Genomic DNA, 19000 nt, shown 5'->3' on the forward strand with positions numbered 1-19000 from the left:
TTTGGGAAATTAAAAATGAAACAAAACTGAAAGATTGAATTTTTGTAAGTATATAATTTTGCTCAAGGCCAGTTTACTCGGCCGCGCTCAGCTGCTGCTCAAGTTGTGATCGGTTTGATACCTGGGGTCTGCAGACCTACCAGGGGTTCACAACACGAGGGCCTGTCAACAGATGGGTAACATGGATGACTACATCCAGCAATCCAGGTCCAGGGTAAACAATTAATTAGCAGCCTGAAGTGTGTTCTGGACCCACACTTTGCAATCTTCTTCTCTCTTGATTTTGGGCTCTTCATAACTCTGTGCTCTGCTCTTGGCATTTTCTGTTCTTGCTTCATTTCTCCTGCTCCCCTGGTGATTTAAATCTGTGCTTGTTCCACTCATACTCCAGTTCTCCCCCTGCTCCTCCAGTGCCCTCTCCAGATTCCTGTTTTCTCCACGCTCTCGCTCGCTGCATGTTTTTGTTTTCACCGTGTTACACTTCCCTGTTGTTCCTGCTCTACTCATGGTCCCGCTGTGTTCTGCTCCCCTTGGATTTCAACTCTCTCCAGACTGCTGTCAAGAATAACCTGACTCTGCAGTGAAAAGTAAACACTCCCATCTCACTCATATTTGTAAGTAATTACTTTTCCTAGAAGCCTTATTAAAATGTTTACTATGCAACACTTTCATATTATATGCAATATAGTGTTTTAATTTGCATTCGTGTCCATTTGAAAAAAAGTGCTTCACCAAAAAGCCTTCAGTGCTACTGCCTGAAAATGGTTCATTTTCTTCGAGGTTTGCTCCAAGTACTTTCTGAGATGATGAAAAGATTCCTTGGTATGAATATGTTAATTGGTGTTCTTGAGCATTCCAGTTGCTGCATGGAAGTTTGCATGAATTCATGTTAGAGCAGTGAAAATCCTTGATAGGAGAGGGTACAGGAGGAGAGAGAGAAGAGCAATATTAATAAACGGTCAGTGTATAGTCATTTAGAGTCCTTAGGCCAGAGACAGCTTGGACCACTCAACTCCTGTTGTCTATTGTACAAAACACATTTCCATGCACTTCTTTAAAATTACTATGGTACATAATCTTACTTCCAAAAGATTAAACAAATCCTCTTTTGACAGGATCAAAACAGAATACATTCTAAAAGTTATTGATGGTGAGAAGTGTGAATGCATGCTGGTGCATTCAATAGTGAATGTTTACTGCTGTTCTTATTATTCATTCATGGGATGAGGGCATCACTGTCCAGGCCAGCATTTATTGCCCATCCCAGAGGGCAGTTAAGAATCAATGACATTGCTGAGGATCTGGAGTCATATTGTAGTCCAGACCAGGTTAGGATGGCTGTTTCCTTCCCTGAAGGACATTAGTGAAGAAGAAGGTTTTTTCCAACAATCGACAATGGTTTCACGGTCCTCGCTCTTAATTCCAATTTTTGTTTTGTTTTCAATTTAAATTCTAACATCTCCTGTGGTGGGGTTCAAACCCAAGTTCCCAGAAACTTACTTGGGTCTCTGGATTGACAGTCCAGTGATAATTCCACTAGGCCATTAATTTAAAAACATTTGCTTTAAAGAAGATGTTAATAAATTTACTTTAAATCAATCCATATCTCCAATAGAAGTTGTGAAGAAGAGAGTATGTTAAACATTTTGCCAGTAGTAATTTCTGGCATCCTGTTTCAATATTTTAAAACTAAAATATGTTTGAGATATAAAAGAGGAAAAGTTGACATTAATTTTTAAATTTTATCTTCATGGTTTTGAAATGTGGTTTTGATAACCTTAGCTTGACAGCATAAGCCAATTTAAGTAAAAAAAGCTTTTTACTTGTATCAGTATATCCTCAGTCCATTGGCTTGCCAGCAATGTCTCAAAGTAAACATTCTTATTCTAGCTTTCAAATCTCTCCCTAGGTCAATTCTATGTCTTCTAACCATCCTAGAACATTTTATTCTTCTGACCTCTTGCACAAGGCAAATTTCCTTTATCCCAGTTGTGAAAGCCATCAGTATTAAACTCTGTAATTTCCTTCTGAGTACCTTTCCAAGTCTCAACCTGTCTTCCCAACTCTCAACCTGTCTTCCCTCCCTTAGACGTTCCTGAAATCCTACTTCTTTGACCAGTCTTCATTTGTGGCTTGATATCAGAGTTTGTCTGAAATGATCTTAAGAAGAGTCTTGAAACCTTGTACAAAGTTGAACAAATTGTCTAAATATAAGATATAGTTTTTATAATATATCTTATTGGAATTTAGATTAGATTACTTACAGTGTGGAAACAGGCCCTTTAGCCCAACAAATGCACACTGATCCGTTGAAGCGTACCCACCCTCCTACATTTACCGCTTCACCTAACACTACGGGCAATTTAACATGGCCAATTCACCTAACTTGCACATTTTTGGACTGTAGGAGGAAACTGGAGCACACCCACACAGACACGGGGAGAATGTGTAAACTCCACACAGTCAGTCGCCTGAGATGGGAATTGAACCCGGGTCTCTGGTGCTATGAGGCAGCAGTGCTAACCACTGTGCTGCCCTGGGTTGATACAGGGTTCTGGAAGAAACAGATGCAATATTAGCCAATTGTGCATTGTGTGATTTGTATCCTGTGAATTTAGAATAGACTCCTGATTGGAATTATTGTAACTGTATGTTGACATGATAGAATCATAGAATCCCTGAAGAATCCCATCAATTGCACACTGCCCCTCTGAAGAGCATCCCATCCAGACTCACACCCTCTACCTTATTACCTTGCATTTCCCATGGCTAATCCACCTAGTCTGCACATCCCTGGACCCTATCTTGCAATTTAGCACATCATTAGACTGTGGGAGGAATCCGAAGGACCCAGGGGAAACCCATGCAGACACGGAAAGAATGTACAAATGTACAGTCAATCGAGGCTGGAATCGAACATTGGTTCCTGGCACTGTGAGGCAGCAGTGCTAACCCTAAGCCACCATGTCTTCCCATGACAATTTAAGAAGATAAATTTCTGGTTGATTCTCAATCAAAGGATATGTATCATGTACAGTTACATAAAAATCCATGCATCTTTTCATATTTTGAAGACTTAGTATTTCCAGAAAGCGTTACTTTTGAGTTGGAAGACAACCTTGCAGTTGATTTCACAGTTCTGCAATGTTCAGCCAATAAATCATCAATGATGAAAACCTTCAGGAATCATGTGCTTGAGCCTGGTTTCAAAATGAGTTTCAAGCCTTCAGCACGTCTGTCCAGCTCCCAGCTTCCGCTCACTATGTCCTGCCATACATGTTTATATCTTCTGCAAGCAGTATTTCTTTTAATTTTCTTCTGCAGCAGAAGTTATTTTAAGTATTGTGTATTATAGCTTGGCCTGTGGTTGTGCAAGTCTTGCTGCATTTTCTGTCTAATTCCTCATTGTCATGTGTCACTGAATCTATACAGAAATCCAATTTTGAGCAGCCAGATTTTTAGGAGTTGATGATTTAATTTTATTTCTTGTCTCACTTAACACGCACATGTTCTTCGAATGAATTTGGCATCTAATGCCAATCTGTACCAAATTGTAGGCAATACTACAGGACAATACACTGAATTTGAAATTTCCTAAATTGATATACAGTAATGTAAAATTGCAAAAGCTCATCAGAATGTGGATGAACATAATCATACAGATTAACATGGTCATGGAGGAGGTTTGCATTCAAATCCAGGTTCTGGAGGGCATTCATGGTTATGCCTAGAAAACATCTACGAAAGAGGTGGTCACATCACAAAATATTTCTCTATTTCAGTTTCAGCAATTAACTTTTAAATGTAGTTAACTTACCTTTTAAATGTATTAACATTTCCATTAAAATGTACAGAGGGATGTTGCTCATGTTCATGTAGTGTTGTTCTATTGATATTACCAACAGTAATTTAACACTTAGCCCTTTTGCTACCAAACAAAATATACCAAATCTATTCTTAATGCAAAAGAACTTGCCAACATTTTATGTTAGTGCCCTATTTTCACCAAGTTCCTAACTTCTTTTTGGATAAGTAGTTATTTTTAAAAGCATGGATTATTGTGCTGAATCAACTAGAGTATACATCCCAATAACAATCATAATGCAGTGATCCTGCAGATCAGGAGGGATCCATAGAGCATATGGGGCAGCACAGTGGCTCAGTGGTTTGCACTGCTGCAGAGGAGGAAGTGAGGACTGTAGATACCGGTGCTCAGAGTCACGGGTATAGTGCTGGCAAAGCACAGCTGGTCAGGCAGCGTCTTTTGGAGCAGGAGAATCAACGTTTTGGGCATAAGCCCTTCATCAGGAATTTGCACTGCTGCCTCAGTGTCAGGGACCCAAGTTGAATTCCACCCTTGGACAAATGTCTATGTGGCATTTGCACATCCTCCCTGTATCTGTATGGATTTCCTCTGGGTGCTCTGATTTCCTCCCACAGTTCAAAGATGTGCAGGTTATGTGGATAGCCATGCTAAATTACCCATACTGTGCAGGCTATGTGGATTGGCCATGGGAAATGTAGAGTTATAGGGATAGGGTGGGATGCCCTTTTGAGGGTTGGTGTGGACTCAATGAGCTGAATGGCCTGCTTCCACACTGCAGGAATTCTATGAAATAATTCATTAAATTTACGTCAAAGCATGTATGGATGACTGCAGTTCTTGTAGAGGATGGTAGTGCATAACCATGGATGGTGTTAAGCATTAATTTGATATGTGCCATTCATTGATCATATGGCAATATTATGCAGGGTTAAATGACCAAATACCTATCAATAACAGTGTAACTACTAGATATTTAATTGAACTGTTGTGCAACTGTTCATCTCCATTCATAATGCATTGTGTTCTAGTCCATCACTGCTATTCATTTAGAATGAAACTGCAGCCCCTTACCTTGAAACATGCCAAATATACTTTACAAATCCACTCCTGCCTGATAACCACCCCAGAACGACTCTGGTGTCAAGTTTAAATTGGGCTTTTGTCTTGATCTATAAATGACTGACTATATCAAACCAATCACTCTTCTTCAAGAATATGGCATACTGTAATATTTTCATATCAGCAAGCAACTTAGTCTGAATTTTTTAAGTCTGCTCAAGTCTGGAGGTACATAACAGTATGTATTCTTCACAATTGCATGTTTTGTATTTACTCAAGAAGGGCCTGCTGTCTTCCTGAGGGTTCTTGCTCTTTCATGTATGGAGGTAGGGGTCTGAAGCCAGCAAGGGCCTTCGACTGAATATGTTGATCAGCCTCTAATTATGTTGTCAGGGTTTGACTGTAATTATAACCTGAGGGTTGCCTGTGGAAATTATTGTGCCTTTTCCATGACGCAAAGCAGGAAAGGAAAAGAACCAGGGCTACAAGGTAAAGAAGAGGGAAATGGTTCGCCTTTTTCTTTTAAATTTCTCTTTGGAGCTCGGAGAAGTTAAGAGTCCTCTGAATCAGACAAGGAAGACCTGGGTCATCCTTGGCTCAGTCATCATGTCATCGACCATTCATTCAGTCCCTTTTGATGGTCTCTTGTTCTCTAACATTCTGCTTTCTATGGGTGTTTGAGTGGGAATAACAGGAGTTGAATCATGTTAAAAATGAAGTTACTATCTCCTGGTGGTCATGCTAGTGAGATTGAAACACTCTTCTATCTGCTGCCCCGCCATCCCGTCCAACCCCTACCCCAGTCCCAACAACCACCCCAGAAAGACTGCAATCTCAATTTTAAATTGGGCCTTTATCTTGGCCTATTAATAATTGCTTACTGTTGCATATCACAGCTAAGATTCCTCATAAAAACTAGACTGTTGTAACCTCCTATGGATTGAATACATCTGCTATTTCGTGGATGTCACAACCCTGTGGTGTAATGCTTTCGTGAGTCTTGCAACTTTGCTGTTAACTGTTCATTGCAGTTTCCTTACACCCTTCTGCCTACACATCAGCACAACTAATGCTATGTGTTGCTGTTTCCATTTGCACATTGGAATCATAGTTAATGCATACAATTATATAAAATAACAGCTGCCGTGGAGGGCGTGAAGAACCGTCATTCATCACATTATATTCTGATATTCAGAGACAGTTAGTCCTGTAGTTTAACAATTCATTTGTTTCATCAGTTGAATTGCAGCCAAGAAATATTGCCCACAGTCACCATTACACATATGTAGAATTGTCTCCTTTTCTCTAACAGAACTAAAAAGTATTCAACGCAAGGAAATAACAATTCTCTGGTAGCAGACACATCTTAACTGCTAACTGCAGCAAGTCCTTTGAACAGATGTTCCAATCTGCGAAGGTGGTGATGATTCACACATAGCCTAAGTTTGATTCAATAAAACCTGTGAAAGTGCAATTTGATAAAGGGAGTAAAAAGGTGTTAGAATTTAACGAGAAATTCGCAGATTAATGGGACAACACCTGGAGAGACTTCAGGAGGCTCACTTTAATTTAAGCCTAACTAAGAGGGTGGAAGTACTTTGGAGTAGATCACTGGGTTAAGTATTTGATATTTGCACCACTCACCCCAGTTGCTGAATGTGACATTCACAGTATGTTCTCCAGCGATAACTACTCCAATTGCTTTCGCTTCTGAATAACTAAGTTCAAACTGGGGAACGAATTTAATTTTGAAAAATTGTATTTAGAGCATGATAATGAATCAACAGGGCATTCTGCATTCAGTCCAATCCTTTTTTTCTAATGCCCACCATTATATAAAATAACAGCTGCTGTCGAGGGCGTTGACAACCGTCATTCATCACATTATATTCTGATATTCAGAGACAGTTAGTCCTGTAGTTTAACATTTGACTTATTTCATCAGTTGAATTGCAGCCAGGAAATGTTGACTGCAGTCACCATTACACATATGTAGAAGTGGGCGGCATGGTATCTCAGTGGTCAGCACTGTTGCCTCACACTTCCATGGACCTGGGTTTGACTCCAGGCTCGGGCAACTGCCTGTGTGGAGTTTGCACATTCTCCCTGTGTCTGTGTGGGTTTCCTCCAGTGCTCTAGTTTCCTCTCACAGTCTAAAGATATGCAGGTCAGGTGAATTGGCCATGCTAAATTGCCCCATTGTGTTCAGGGATGTGTAGGTCACGGGAAATGTAAAGTAATAGGGTAGGGGGATGGGTCTGGGTGGGATACTCTGCTGAGGGTCGGTGTGGACATGTTGGGCCTAATAGCCTGTTTCCACATTGTAGTGATTCTATGAAATTCATTATCGTCTATTTCACTGAGCCATTCAACTCAAATGCTCCATTCCCACTTCAGTGATTCCAGATCAAGTGGGTTTTGAATACATAACTTTAATCTCAGTATAGAACTAAGGGAATATTGCCTCCTTGAAAATGATCTTTCAGCTGTTAAGCCAATGCCAGTTCTAATAGAAGCCAAGGATTTTGGGTCTGTTTCAAAGAGTGAGCTCTCTTGGTATCGTCACCACCTCTCATCATATATGTCCAATATTGGTAAAAATGAAATACTTAGTCAATTATTCATTTGCTGTTTGCAGGGTCAGGTTTTCTTTAATACATAACAACAGAACTTCCAAAGTAGTTATTTAACTGTGAATCATTGTGAGGTATTCAGAAGATATGATTAACATGTGAATACATCCTTTTCTTAGTGCAAATGTGCATTGACAATACCCTCCCTGTCCACTGAAGTTTTACATAATTATGAGTATCAAAAGCAAACATATGTTTTAAAATTGTTAAATAGATGAGAGAACTATTTTTGTTTAACTGTGACAATACATTTCTCTCATTCTGAGCCAAGAATCACATTTCATGACAAATTCATTATGTATTTCTCAAGACTCAGTTGTAACATTATAATCTCTGACAAAAACAAATTAAATGTGACAACCCCGAACAATAGCCATCTTTAACATTGAGACAAGCAAGCATTTCCACAGTTGAGGTTCAAGGAGAATCTGAGAGCAGACCACTACAACAATAAAAGCACTTCACAAAAATGCAAGTTAATGTAATAAATCATCCCGAGGCATTTCACAGGAAAATTACCAAATATGGTTTGACACAGAGCTACACAAGGAGGTACCAGGGCCGAAGGACAAAGGCTTTGTCAAGGAGATGAGTTTTGCTGAGTGTGTTAAAGGAACATAGCAACATAATAGAAGTTAGGATTTAAATTCCAGTTCTCAGTGACTCACCAGTTGAAGGCATTGTTGTCAATGGTACTCAATTAACGTGTTTGGCTTTACATTCTGGATATTGTAATTCTACCATCTGTACTGTAAAATCTAATACAGCAAAGTCACCAATGATGTGTATTTTGATGGGATTCAGTGCACAATTGTTGAAAAACATGTTTTCTTTGATTTTGGAATTAGTTTGCATTGCAATTGGGATTTGTATTATGTCCTGTATCAGTACTTCTGGATGGGAATGAATTAGAAATGACTTGCTATGTTGAGAACCCACACTCTGATCAGATGTGCATTTATTTGAAATTGTAGGTCATGATTAAATTGCATGAGAGAGTCCAATCATGAAGAAGGCTTGGTGAAGAAATGTGGGACTTGTTGTTTATTAGCTGTTGTCTGTTTCCACAGTGAACCTCCTGGATTCTAAAGCAGTTCAAGGAGAGCTGGGATGGATATCTTATCCGATACATGGGGTAAGTGCAGAAGTGCAACCTGCAAAATATACACAATGGCCCTTGTTCTTGGCTTCACTGAAGGATGGGTTTAAGGCGAAGGCAGAAAAGTGGCAGCAAAACTATGCTATTGAGAGGTATTTGCTTATAGGTTAATCGTGGTTTGGAGGAGGCGGTGTTGGACTGGGGTGGACTAAGTTAAAAATCACACAACACCAGGTGATAGTCCAACAGGTTTATTTGGAATCACTACCTTTCGAAGCACTGCTCCTTCATCAGGTAGTTATGGAGCAGGACCATAAGGCACAGAATTTATAGCAAAAGCTTACAATGTCATGCATATATATGAAATATATTAAACAAACTTAGATTTAGTCTTTCATCTTTTAGAATGGTTTTGCTAGTTTCAGCTTGTTAATATGTAAATCCCAGAACTTCTTTTAAGTCACATTCTCAAGATAAATTCAGGTTTTCTAACAAAATGTGTCACCTCAGCTCAGACAATGCATTAAAGGTGTAAGGTTAAAGTCCGTCTGTGTCCCAATCTTGAGTCAGACTGGTTCTATTTCTAAAGTGGGATTTACAGAATCTTACATGGATTAACTATAGGTTATGCATTTTTTGAGCAAAATGAAATATCATTCTGCAAATATAGATTCACCCCATGAATGTATATGTGTTTGCGTTCAGGAGAGACAGAGAGTGAATGTGTATATGTGAGTGAATATATTAGATTAGATTACTTACAGTGTGGAAACAGGCCCTTCGTCCCAACAAGTCCACATTGCCCCGCCAAAGCGCAACCCACCCATACCCTTACATCTACCCCTTACCTAACACTACGGGCAATTTAGCATGGTCAATTCACCTAACCTGCACATCTTTGGACTGTGGGAGGAAACCGGAGCACCACAGACCATTATTTGCAGCAAACTGCCCAGCCTCCAGGACAGCATCAACCACAACACTGTACAGATCAGAGTGGTGCTGGAAAAGCACAGCAGGTCAGGGAGCATCTAAGGAGCAGGAAAATCGACGTTTCAGGCAAAAGCCCTTCATCTGGAAGGCTTTTGCCTGAAACGTCGATTTTCCTGCTCCTCGGATGCTGCCTGACCTGCTGTGCTTTTCCAGCACCACTCTGATATGTGAGACAATGTGTGCACGTAAGCTTGGTAAAGTGTGTGTATGAGTGTGATGGGGTATAAGCCTGTGAGATGGTACAAACATGGGTGTGAATGTGGCGGGTGTATGTATGTGCGTATGAGAGAGAGTTTGTGTACGAGAGTATGTGTGTGTGTAAAAGAGAGAGAGAGAGAGAGGTGGGGGGGGGAGTGTATAGTGCAGTGAGGTCACCTGTAGTGTGACATGAACTCAAGGTGCCGGTTGAGGCCATCCCCATGAGTTTTGAACTTGGCCATCAGCTTCTGCTTGGCCACTTTGCGTTGTTGCTTGTCCCAAAGTCCATCTTGGAAGATGGTCACCCAAAGATCCGAGGCCAAATTAGATTACATTACAGTGTGGAAACAGGCCCTTCGGCCCAACAAGTCCATACCGACCCGCCGAAGCGAAACCCACCCATACCCTTATGTCCCTGACCACTGAAGTGTTTGACTGGGAAGGAACACTCCTGCCTGGTGATTGTTGTACAGTGTCCCTTCATCAGTTGTAGTGTCTGCTCGATCTCACCAATGTATCATGCCTCAGGGCATCCTTGCCTGCACTGTATGAGATAGACAACTTTGGTCAAGTCACATGAATACCTGCCACGTACATGGTGAGTGGCGTACCCTTGTGTAATGGTGGTCTCTGTGTTGACACTCTGACACGTCTTGCAGTGGCTGCTGTGACAGGGTTGTACAGTGTTGTGGCAAAAGTGAGGACTGCAGATGCTGGAAACTAGAGTTTAGATCAGAGTGGTGCTGGAAAAGCACAGCAGGTCAGGCAGCATCCGAGGAGCAGGAAAATCGCCGTTTCAGGCAAAAGCCTTCCAGATGAAGGGCTTTTGCCCGAAACATCGATTTTCCTGCTCCTTGGATGCTCCCTGACCTGCTGTGCTTTTCCAGCACCACTCTGATCTGTACAGTGTTGTGGTTGATGTTGTCCTGGAGGCTGGGCAGTTTGCTGCAAATAATGGTCTGTTTAAGGTTTGCTGGTTGTTTAAAGGGCAGAAATGGAGGTGTGGGGATGGTCTCATCCTCATCAATAATGTGTTACAGGCTGCAAAGAACATGGAGTAGTACGTGATGTACTACTCCTGCACACACACATATATGTTTATGGGTGAATCTGTATTTGCAGAATTATATTTTAGTTTGCTCAAAAAGTACATAACCTACAGTTAATCCATGTAAAATTCTGTAAATCCCACTTTTAGAAATAGGACCAATCTGACTCAAGATTGGGACACAGATAGACTTTAACCTTACATCCTTTAATGCATTGTCTGAGCTGAGATGACACATTTTGTTAGAAAACCTGAAGTTATCTTGAGAATGTGACTTAAAATGAGTTCTGGGATTTACATGTTAACAAACTGAAACTAGCAAAACCATTCTCAAAAATGAAAGACTTAATCTAAGTTTGTTTAATTTATTTCAGCGGTATGACACTGTAATCTTTTGCTATAAATTCTATGTCTTATGGTCCTGCTCCACAGCTACCTGATTAAGGAGCAGTGCTCCAAAAGCTAGTGTTTCCAAATAAAACTGTTGGACTATAACTTGGTGTTGTGATTTTTAACCTTATAGTTTAAGGTTTAACAATGCTGAATGTTTCTGCTTGGAAAAACTTGTCCAAAATATAAGAAGCATTGTATCTCCTGTCTGTTTCTTCAGATTATTTACCTATTTCTTTGTAAATGCATACTACAATCTTTAATTTGGCTGAATGACAAGCTGAAGTTGCAGACAGGCCCCTGGAACTGTAAGTGTTGTCAACACTTGATCTCAAATGAACAAACCTTTTAAGTTGTAAAGCCAAAGTTCAGAGGGATCACTTTAACCATGGGCGATAATGAACTAGTTACCTGGTACCTTGGGATAGTTGGATAGAATGCATAATAAACAACCAATTTGATGCCCATTTTACACTATTTCCCAACTGTAATATTATTTCTCCTTCCCCTTCACTCCCCCAGGCTTCCCTCATGTCATGTAATATAAAGTGTGGTTTTCTGATTTCAGATTTTTGGCAGGGAGCCGTGCTTGCAAGAGACATATGTTGTAAGTTAGAGTGGGCAGGGGATATTGTGGTACAGTGGTAGTGTCCCTTCATTTGAGTCAGGAGGACCTGCGTTGAAAACCCACATGTTCCAGTGGCGTGTAATGTGATCCCTGAACAGATTGAATAGCAAATACATATTTTGAGCATCAAAATTGGGCTGAGAACAAGATAAATCATCATTGAGACCTACTGCTTGATTATTATCCAGTGACCCATTTGGAAAGTGTGCTTGTGTATGGGTACTGTCAGAACTAGATTATGTGTGACAAAATGCTAACAGGTAGTTTTATATTCAGAATAAGTGAACAACTTCAGAAATGGAGTGTAGATAAATATCTCTGTCTTTCACCTCAGAAATGTTTGGTATGTCCTATAATATAACCCCTCTGCTAATTTAAATAGGCAACACAAAAGATTCACCTCGTTCTGTAATCTGTTAAAATTCAAGAAGCAAAGAATTATCACAGATGTCACTAGTTAAAGTAAAAATTAACAACTTTATTCTTTACATCCAACAGAAAATATTAAAACCAACAACTACTTACAACACATTTCTCTTGAGCCTATCTTTTATCTCCCATTCTACAATGCTAACCCAATTTTTAAAAATCCCGATTAATATTTAGAAAAAAAATCACGTGTAAAAGCCAGTCAACTTTGCCGACTCTTCTCTGTAGATTCTCTCCAGGTCGGCCTCGATGTTCTGCTGCATGAACTCCCCACACACAGGTACCTTTCAGAGAGCTCTTCAGCTAGCAGTCCGCATTTGTTGGGCTTTGACAGTTCTCCCCCTAACTGTTTAAAATGTCTGGTTCTATACCCCAAAACATTGAATCGTTTCATTAGTTTTAATATTATCAAAATACTAAATTCAAATTTGATTGGATTTTGGTATCTTGGGGCATAACTTAAACTGATTGTCCAAATTTGAATTTGTTTTTGTTTCATGGAAACCCATGTGCTTCTACTTGTTTCAACCAAAGGTTACATTGTTCAGGACACTCAGTGCTTTTAGTCCTTGCTAGCTTTTCAATTCACTTAAAGGTACAGTACACTTCTACACCTTCATAACGCACTTTACACAGGTACGAGAATGTGGTGCTGGTAAGGTACAGCAGGTCAGGCAGCACCTGAGGAGCAGGAGAATTGATGTTTCAGACATAAGCCCTTCATCAGGATGCTGCCTGACCTGCTGTGCTTTCCCAGCATCATGCTCTCGACTATGATCTCCAGCATCTGCAGTCCTCACTTTCTCCTACTTTACACAGGTAGCAAAGTTTAAAATAGTTAAGCAGAAACAATCTTTGCCTCAGCCTGAAGCTGATCAAATCTTTTACTAAGTGTTTTAAATGAACCTATTTATACTCATACCGATTTAGAGACTATGCTGTCTGGATTTAGATATATTCTCCATCTGTTCTTGAGTTTAGTCCTTATTTAGTTCATAGTTCATACGTGCCTGTCTCCCACAGGCACGTATTTCACATACAGATAAGTGGCATGACACATGCATCATCTATAACAGCTTGTCGTTAATCTTCATGCTTTATAGGCTCCAGCAAATATGCCAGGAAAAATATGATTTGTATCAAATAACATAACATTATTATAAATATGAAGATTTGTAGCTGTAATATCAAAGTAGTTTTATTATTAAAGGGATGTAATAATGTTAAAAAATAACATAACTATTTCTCAAAATATTCCACCCAGACCATTGCTCAAACAATTCTGTTTCATCCTCAATTTGGCTTCCACCACTGTAAGCCATAATCTAACACACACACAGACCTTTTTTAAATTAGCAGTAATGGCAGCATGAAGTGTTCAACAAATCACAGTATTGACTATTTCTGAAAATGCTATGTAATTACAGCCCATTGCCCACACTTGATTTCTTTAATCTCTAACCAAAACTCAAATGAATACTGATGTGGTTATCACAGCAAAATGTTTGTTCAAGAAGATCACAAGAAGTTGAAAGTGAAAACAAACTCTGAGAAAAAGCACTTTTCGAAATGGGACAGTTCTTGCCTTAGCAGAATTGGGTAATAATGAGTGGAAAGCCCTTTTAAGTCACTTTCAATTTTGATTTTGATTGAAGTAAGCAGCAATCATTCAGAATGAATTCATCTCATGTCCGCAAAAAATAATGTGTTAGGATCAAGTGAGGTAGAGTCATAGAGATGTACAGCATGGAAACAGACCCTTCAGACCAACTCGTCCATGCTGACCTGATATCCCAACCCAATCTAGTCCCATTTGCCAACACTTGGCCCATATCCCTCTAAACCCTTCCTATTCACATACTCATCCAGATGCCTTTTAAATGTTGTAATCATACCAGCTTCCACCACTTCCTCTGGCAGCTCATTCCATACATGCACCACCCTCTGCATGAAAAAGTTGCCCTTTAGATCCCTTTTAAATCTTTCCCCTATCATCTTAAATGTCTAGTTTTGGACTCCCCCCATTCTGGGGAAAAGACTTGTCTCCTTACCCTATCCATTTCCCTTGTGATTTTATAAACCCCTATAAGGTCACCCCTCAGCTTCCAATGCTCCAGGGTAAACAGCCCCGGCCTGTTCAGCCTCTCCCCATACCTCAAAACCTCCAACCCTGGCAACATCCTTGTGAATCTTTTTTGAACCCTTTCAAGTTTCACAATATCCTTCCTATAGCAGAGAGACCAGAATTGTACGCAGTATTCCAGGATCTTAACGTTTTTACAATCTTAAAACTGACCCTAACAGCCCTTTTCCAGATTTGACAGGGATGGAAGGAGGAATGGGCAGCCAACCCATACAAAGAGGAGATGGCTATTTAACTATTGCAATAAGGCTAGCAAACTTGAATTTAGTCTGCAGGTTTAATCCTGGCCAAGTGCATTTCCAAGGCTTTGGGGAAACCCGTCAACTGAAATGAGGAAAGAACAGCTTTGGAGAAGAGCAAAGTGCCTTTTTACAGTATGACTTGTGACCTGGGATGAACATGGTTGTTGGCACCTGGGCACCCAAAGCTAACCCTCTTGCATTGCGTTGTAATGTCATCAAACAGATTCCCTGCTCCTTCCTTTCTACGAGTATATAATTCCACCTCATGTAACTCCAGATAAGAGGATTGAACTATCATTATCCCCCCTCTTCAAAGTCAGCCTGGACTGATGGACCTGATCCCCTTGCCCTTGACAGGCACACCATTCCAGACAAGCAGGAGGCTGGAAGAGCACAGTCAGCCAGGGAACATTAGGTGGTGGAGAAGTCAATATTTTGGGTATAACCCTCCTTCAGGACTATGAATGGGGGGTGTGTGGTGGGGATAGGGGAGCTGCAGACAAAGTGGGGGGCAAGAAGGAGGATTTTTGGGTGGGGAGATAGGTGGAGTGGTAAGGTGGTGATAGGTGAACACAGGTAGAGTGTCCAGCCTGGTTTGCTGATTGAAGGAATGAATCCGGTTGGTGGCTGGAAGGAAGGGTCAGTAAGTAGAATGGAAGGCGGGGGGAAGGGACTGGAAAGGGAGTCAGGGAATGGTTGGGAGGGTAATTTGAAACTGTAGAACCCAATGTTGAGTCCTCCAGGCTGTAGGCTGCCCAGGCAGAAGATGACTTGTTGTTCCTCCAATTGCGGTCTGATTCACTGTGGCAATGGAGGTCATGTCAGAGAGAGAATGGGAAGGGGAGTTGAAATGGGCAATGACTGGGAGGTTAGGTCAGCCCTTGTGGGCCCAGCTGAGATACTCAGTGAAATATGCCCTTAGTTTACTTTTGGTCTGCCCAATTTAGAGAAGACTACACGAGGAGCCCCGGATACAGCAAACTAGGTTGGAGAAGAGGCAGGTGAACCTCTGTCTCTGTAGACCTTTACCTAGGATAAGGCTTGCTTTGGACTAGCCCACATTACTGAATGGAAGCCAAACCTGTCAATCTAGCTGAGGTTTAAGGATCCTGACAAAATAATTAAGCATCAGATGCAGTCAAATTCCATGGTATGCAATTGACTTTTGTCTTCCTTCTCTGAAATGTAACCATCCCATTTTGCCTCCTCTAACAAGACTGGAGCCAATTGCCCCTGACTGTAGTGTATTAGGTCAACTCTACATGTGCCTAGCTTCATAATCTTCAGTCCGGTTCCCAACAGAATTTGATCAGATTCAATTAGTAGGTGATCTTTTTGATGGAGGCCTTTTTTTTTGAGAGAGTTTTTTTTTACCCAGTCATGGAATATGGGTGTCACTATTTGAGTTATCATTTATTGCTCACCCCTAGTTGTCCTGGAGAAGTTGGTGGTGAGCTGCCTTCTTGAACTACTGCAATCCTTGTGTTGTCGGACATCCTCCTTGCTGCTAGGGCTGGTAATTCCAGAATTTTGATCTTGCAACAGTGAAGGAAAAGCAATATGCTTCCAAGTCGGGATGGTGGTGGCTTGGTGGAGGAGCATTCAGGTGGTGGTGATGGACCCATGCATCTGTTGTGCATATTTTTTTGTATGGGAGAGATTGTGGCTTTGGAAGGTATTATTGAAGGAGCCTTAGCAAATAATCTTGTAACTGGTACACACTGGTGCTACTGTACATTTGTGATGAAAGGAGTAAATGTTGAAGATACTAGTTGGGCAGACAATAAACCAGACTATTTGGTCCTGGATGATCTTGAGCTTCTTGAGTGTTGCTGGAACTGCAGTCATCCAGGCAAGTGGAGAATATTCTTTCACATTCCAGACTTGTGCCTTCTAGATGGTGGACAGGCAATAGGGAGATGGGCATTGTGTGGAAAGCATTCTATTTGAATCTTGTGCAGTTTAAAATCTATCTTATTTAATTCTGTGTAAGTAATCCCAGTCACATAATTCTAAACAAATGACATTAAATAATTTATAGAAATAGATCACCTCTCTAATTGTGATCATTCCTCCAATCAAAATACATCTGAAAGGCTTGCCCAAATTTTTTGATCCTTAATGCATGGGATTAAGGATCCCCTTCTTGGATTCTTGGTCCCCTTCTCCAAGGCAACTGTAAGTCATAAAAGATCTGTTGATCTTAGCATATTGAAAACTGCAAGCATGTATCCTCACCAGAGATCAATACAAGGTTAGAGTCACCTTGATGGATTCAAGTATTTGATTAACTCTATTGATTTGAGCTTAGCACTGCTTGGATTCTTTCAGTAAGTGATCAATAATCATACCTGTATCTTTTTTTCTTTATCTTTGCTAAATTATACCTCTTTGCAGTTTGGATATTTTCTACATCATTAACTGTTATGTTGTGCGTATGTGCCCATCAGTCCTCCCTTAACTTATCCTGTAATATAATCTAAATCAGCCATTCTCATGCAGTAGGGAAGAATCGAGTACAGTTTATAATATTCAGTTGTTCTATGAGAAACAGGTGGTAAGCAGAAACAAAGTGGTGAGCAAAAGCTTAATGGAAAATGAGATTTTAAGGATGTCTGGAAACCAAGGGGCTAAGTGGAGGACTTAGAGGAAGGATTTTGAAAAAGAGCAGCTGAAATGATTGAAAACAGTTCCACGAGTGTTGGAGTGGAGAAACTGGGATGTGTCAAAACCAGAAGTTTATAGGTCTCGGGTATAATGCTGTATAACGTTTCAGTATTAAGCAGGTGCAAAGCCATGGTGAATTTCTTAGGTTACAAATTTGGATGTCAAGAGATTGGCAGAGGCAGTCTCATGGGTAAGGATAAAAGATGAGAGACCAAGAGGAAAAAAGAAACTTCTGCGTCACAGAATAATTTTTATCTTCAGTTTTCTTTAAGACTGTAATCAGAGTTCATGGAAGCCTGAAAGATATGGGCGTGTATTGGTAGGTGTGGAAGTAATCAATTAAGTTGATAGACAGGATGTAGGATTTAAAGTTCAACTGTGGGGTGAACAATGTGGCTCAGTTTGAGTGGAAGGGGTTTGATTAGATAGAAGGAGCCTTGCTATTCATGTCATGTGTCAAAGATTTAATTTTAAATGTATAGTACACGACTGAAAGTTTTGAGATGATAGAAAAACTGCCCGTATGGTTGGCAACAGAGAAGAAAGCTGTGGAATGCCAGGCTAATTGATGAATGAGTCAGGGGGCAGAAAAGTTGCAAATGGAGGTAAGAGTGTAAAATGGAGGTATGAATAAAGTGTGAGGTAATGAATTTAAAGAGGACAAACATGAAAGAGAATACAAAATAAGTGGTAGGGTACTGACAAGCATAAAAGAACTGAGGGACATTGGAAAGCATGTCCACAGGTCCCTGAAGATAGCAGGGTAGTGGTTACAAAGTCATATGGGATATATTCTTTTATTAACTGAGGTTATTCCAGAAACATACAACCAGTAGTGAGGCCAAATATATGAAATGTGTTCGTGGAATAGGCAGACAATGTTATCATTTTATGTGGTCTGCAGCAATGTCTGAGGCCTAATGGAATGAGAGAACAGGTGATGGATGTATTAACTAAATTAATTGGGTTTGAATTTATTGTATAATAATATGGCATTATTAATCACTGTGTGGCTGAGTGCTGAAATGGCTTAGTGAATTGAAATGTCCGTCTTATAACCAGCAGGTCCTGGGTCCAAATCTCAGTGATGCCTTTATTCAAAATCACCTTTAAGTGTTCTTGCAGGGCAGGTGGTAGTTTCTTCGCCTTTGAGGCAGGAGACCCTAGGGTTAAATCCTACCTACTCCACAGATGCCTGACTAGCATTGGCTGTGAGGCTTATGGACTGTGGATAACTGAAATAAAGCTCTCATATGAAAGTGTGGCCTTGAGTCTGTTACAATCCTGCTACCTTTTGGAGAATTACAGACATGGAGCAGATGAAATTTGATGTACAGAAGTAGGAAGTATGAGAAAAACCAATAATACCAAAAGCATACAATTCTAAAGGCAATGCTGGAGCAGAAAGACCTGGATGTGTATGAGCAGGAATCATTGAAGGGGCAGGTAGGTGGACAAAGCAGTTAATAAAAGATCTCACAGCCACCAGGTGCTGCAAGAGTAAAGAGAGTGTGAGAATGAGCATGAATATGGTGCAATATGTTTGGATGATGTACCTATCATTGTTAAGTAGCTAGCAGTTTGTGTGTGCTTTGAGATACGGGTTTGTAACTTGCAGCAATGCTATGCGAGCATGAGGTGAAAC

The 19000-nt window shown here is 40.4% G+C and overlaps 1 protein-coding gene across 3 annotated transcripts in view; it reads left to right on the forward strand.

The window, feature by feature from the left end:
• epha3 (eph receptor A3) overlaps positions 1 to 19000 on the forward strand; it is a 244779-nt gene that overhangs the window by 11811 nt on the left and 213968 nt on the right. For all 3 annotated transcript variants that reach the window (XM_043701195.1, XM_043701197.1, XM_043701196.1), the window contains exon 2: positions 8589 to 8653. In XM_043701195.1, the coding sequence (XP_043557130.1) occupies positions 8589 to 8653 (65 nt within the window). The remainder of the gene's footprint in view (positions 1 to 8588; positions 8654 to 19000) is intronic.

This window comes from Chiloscyllium plagiosum, chromosome 12 (assembly GCF_004010195.1).
Source record: "Chiloscyllium plagiosum isolate BGI_BamShark_2017 chromosome 12, ASM401019v2, whole genome shotgun sequence".
In the NCBI taxonomy this organism is placed as follows: Eukaryota; Metazoa; Chordata; class Chondrichthyes; order Orectolobiformes; family Hemiscylliidae; genus Chiloscyllium; species Chiloscyllium plagiosum.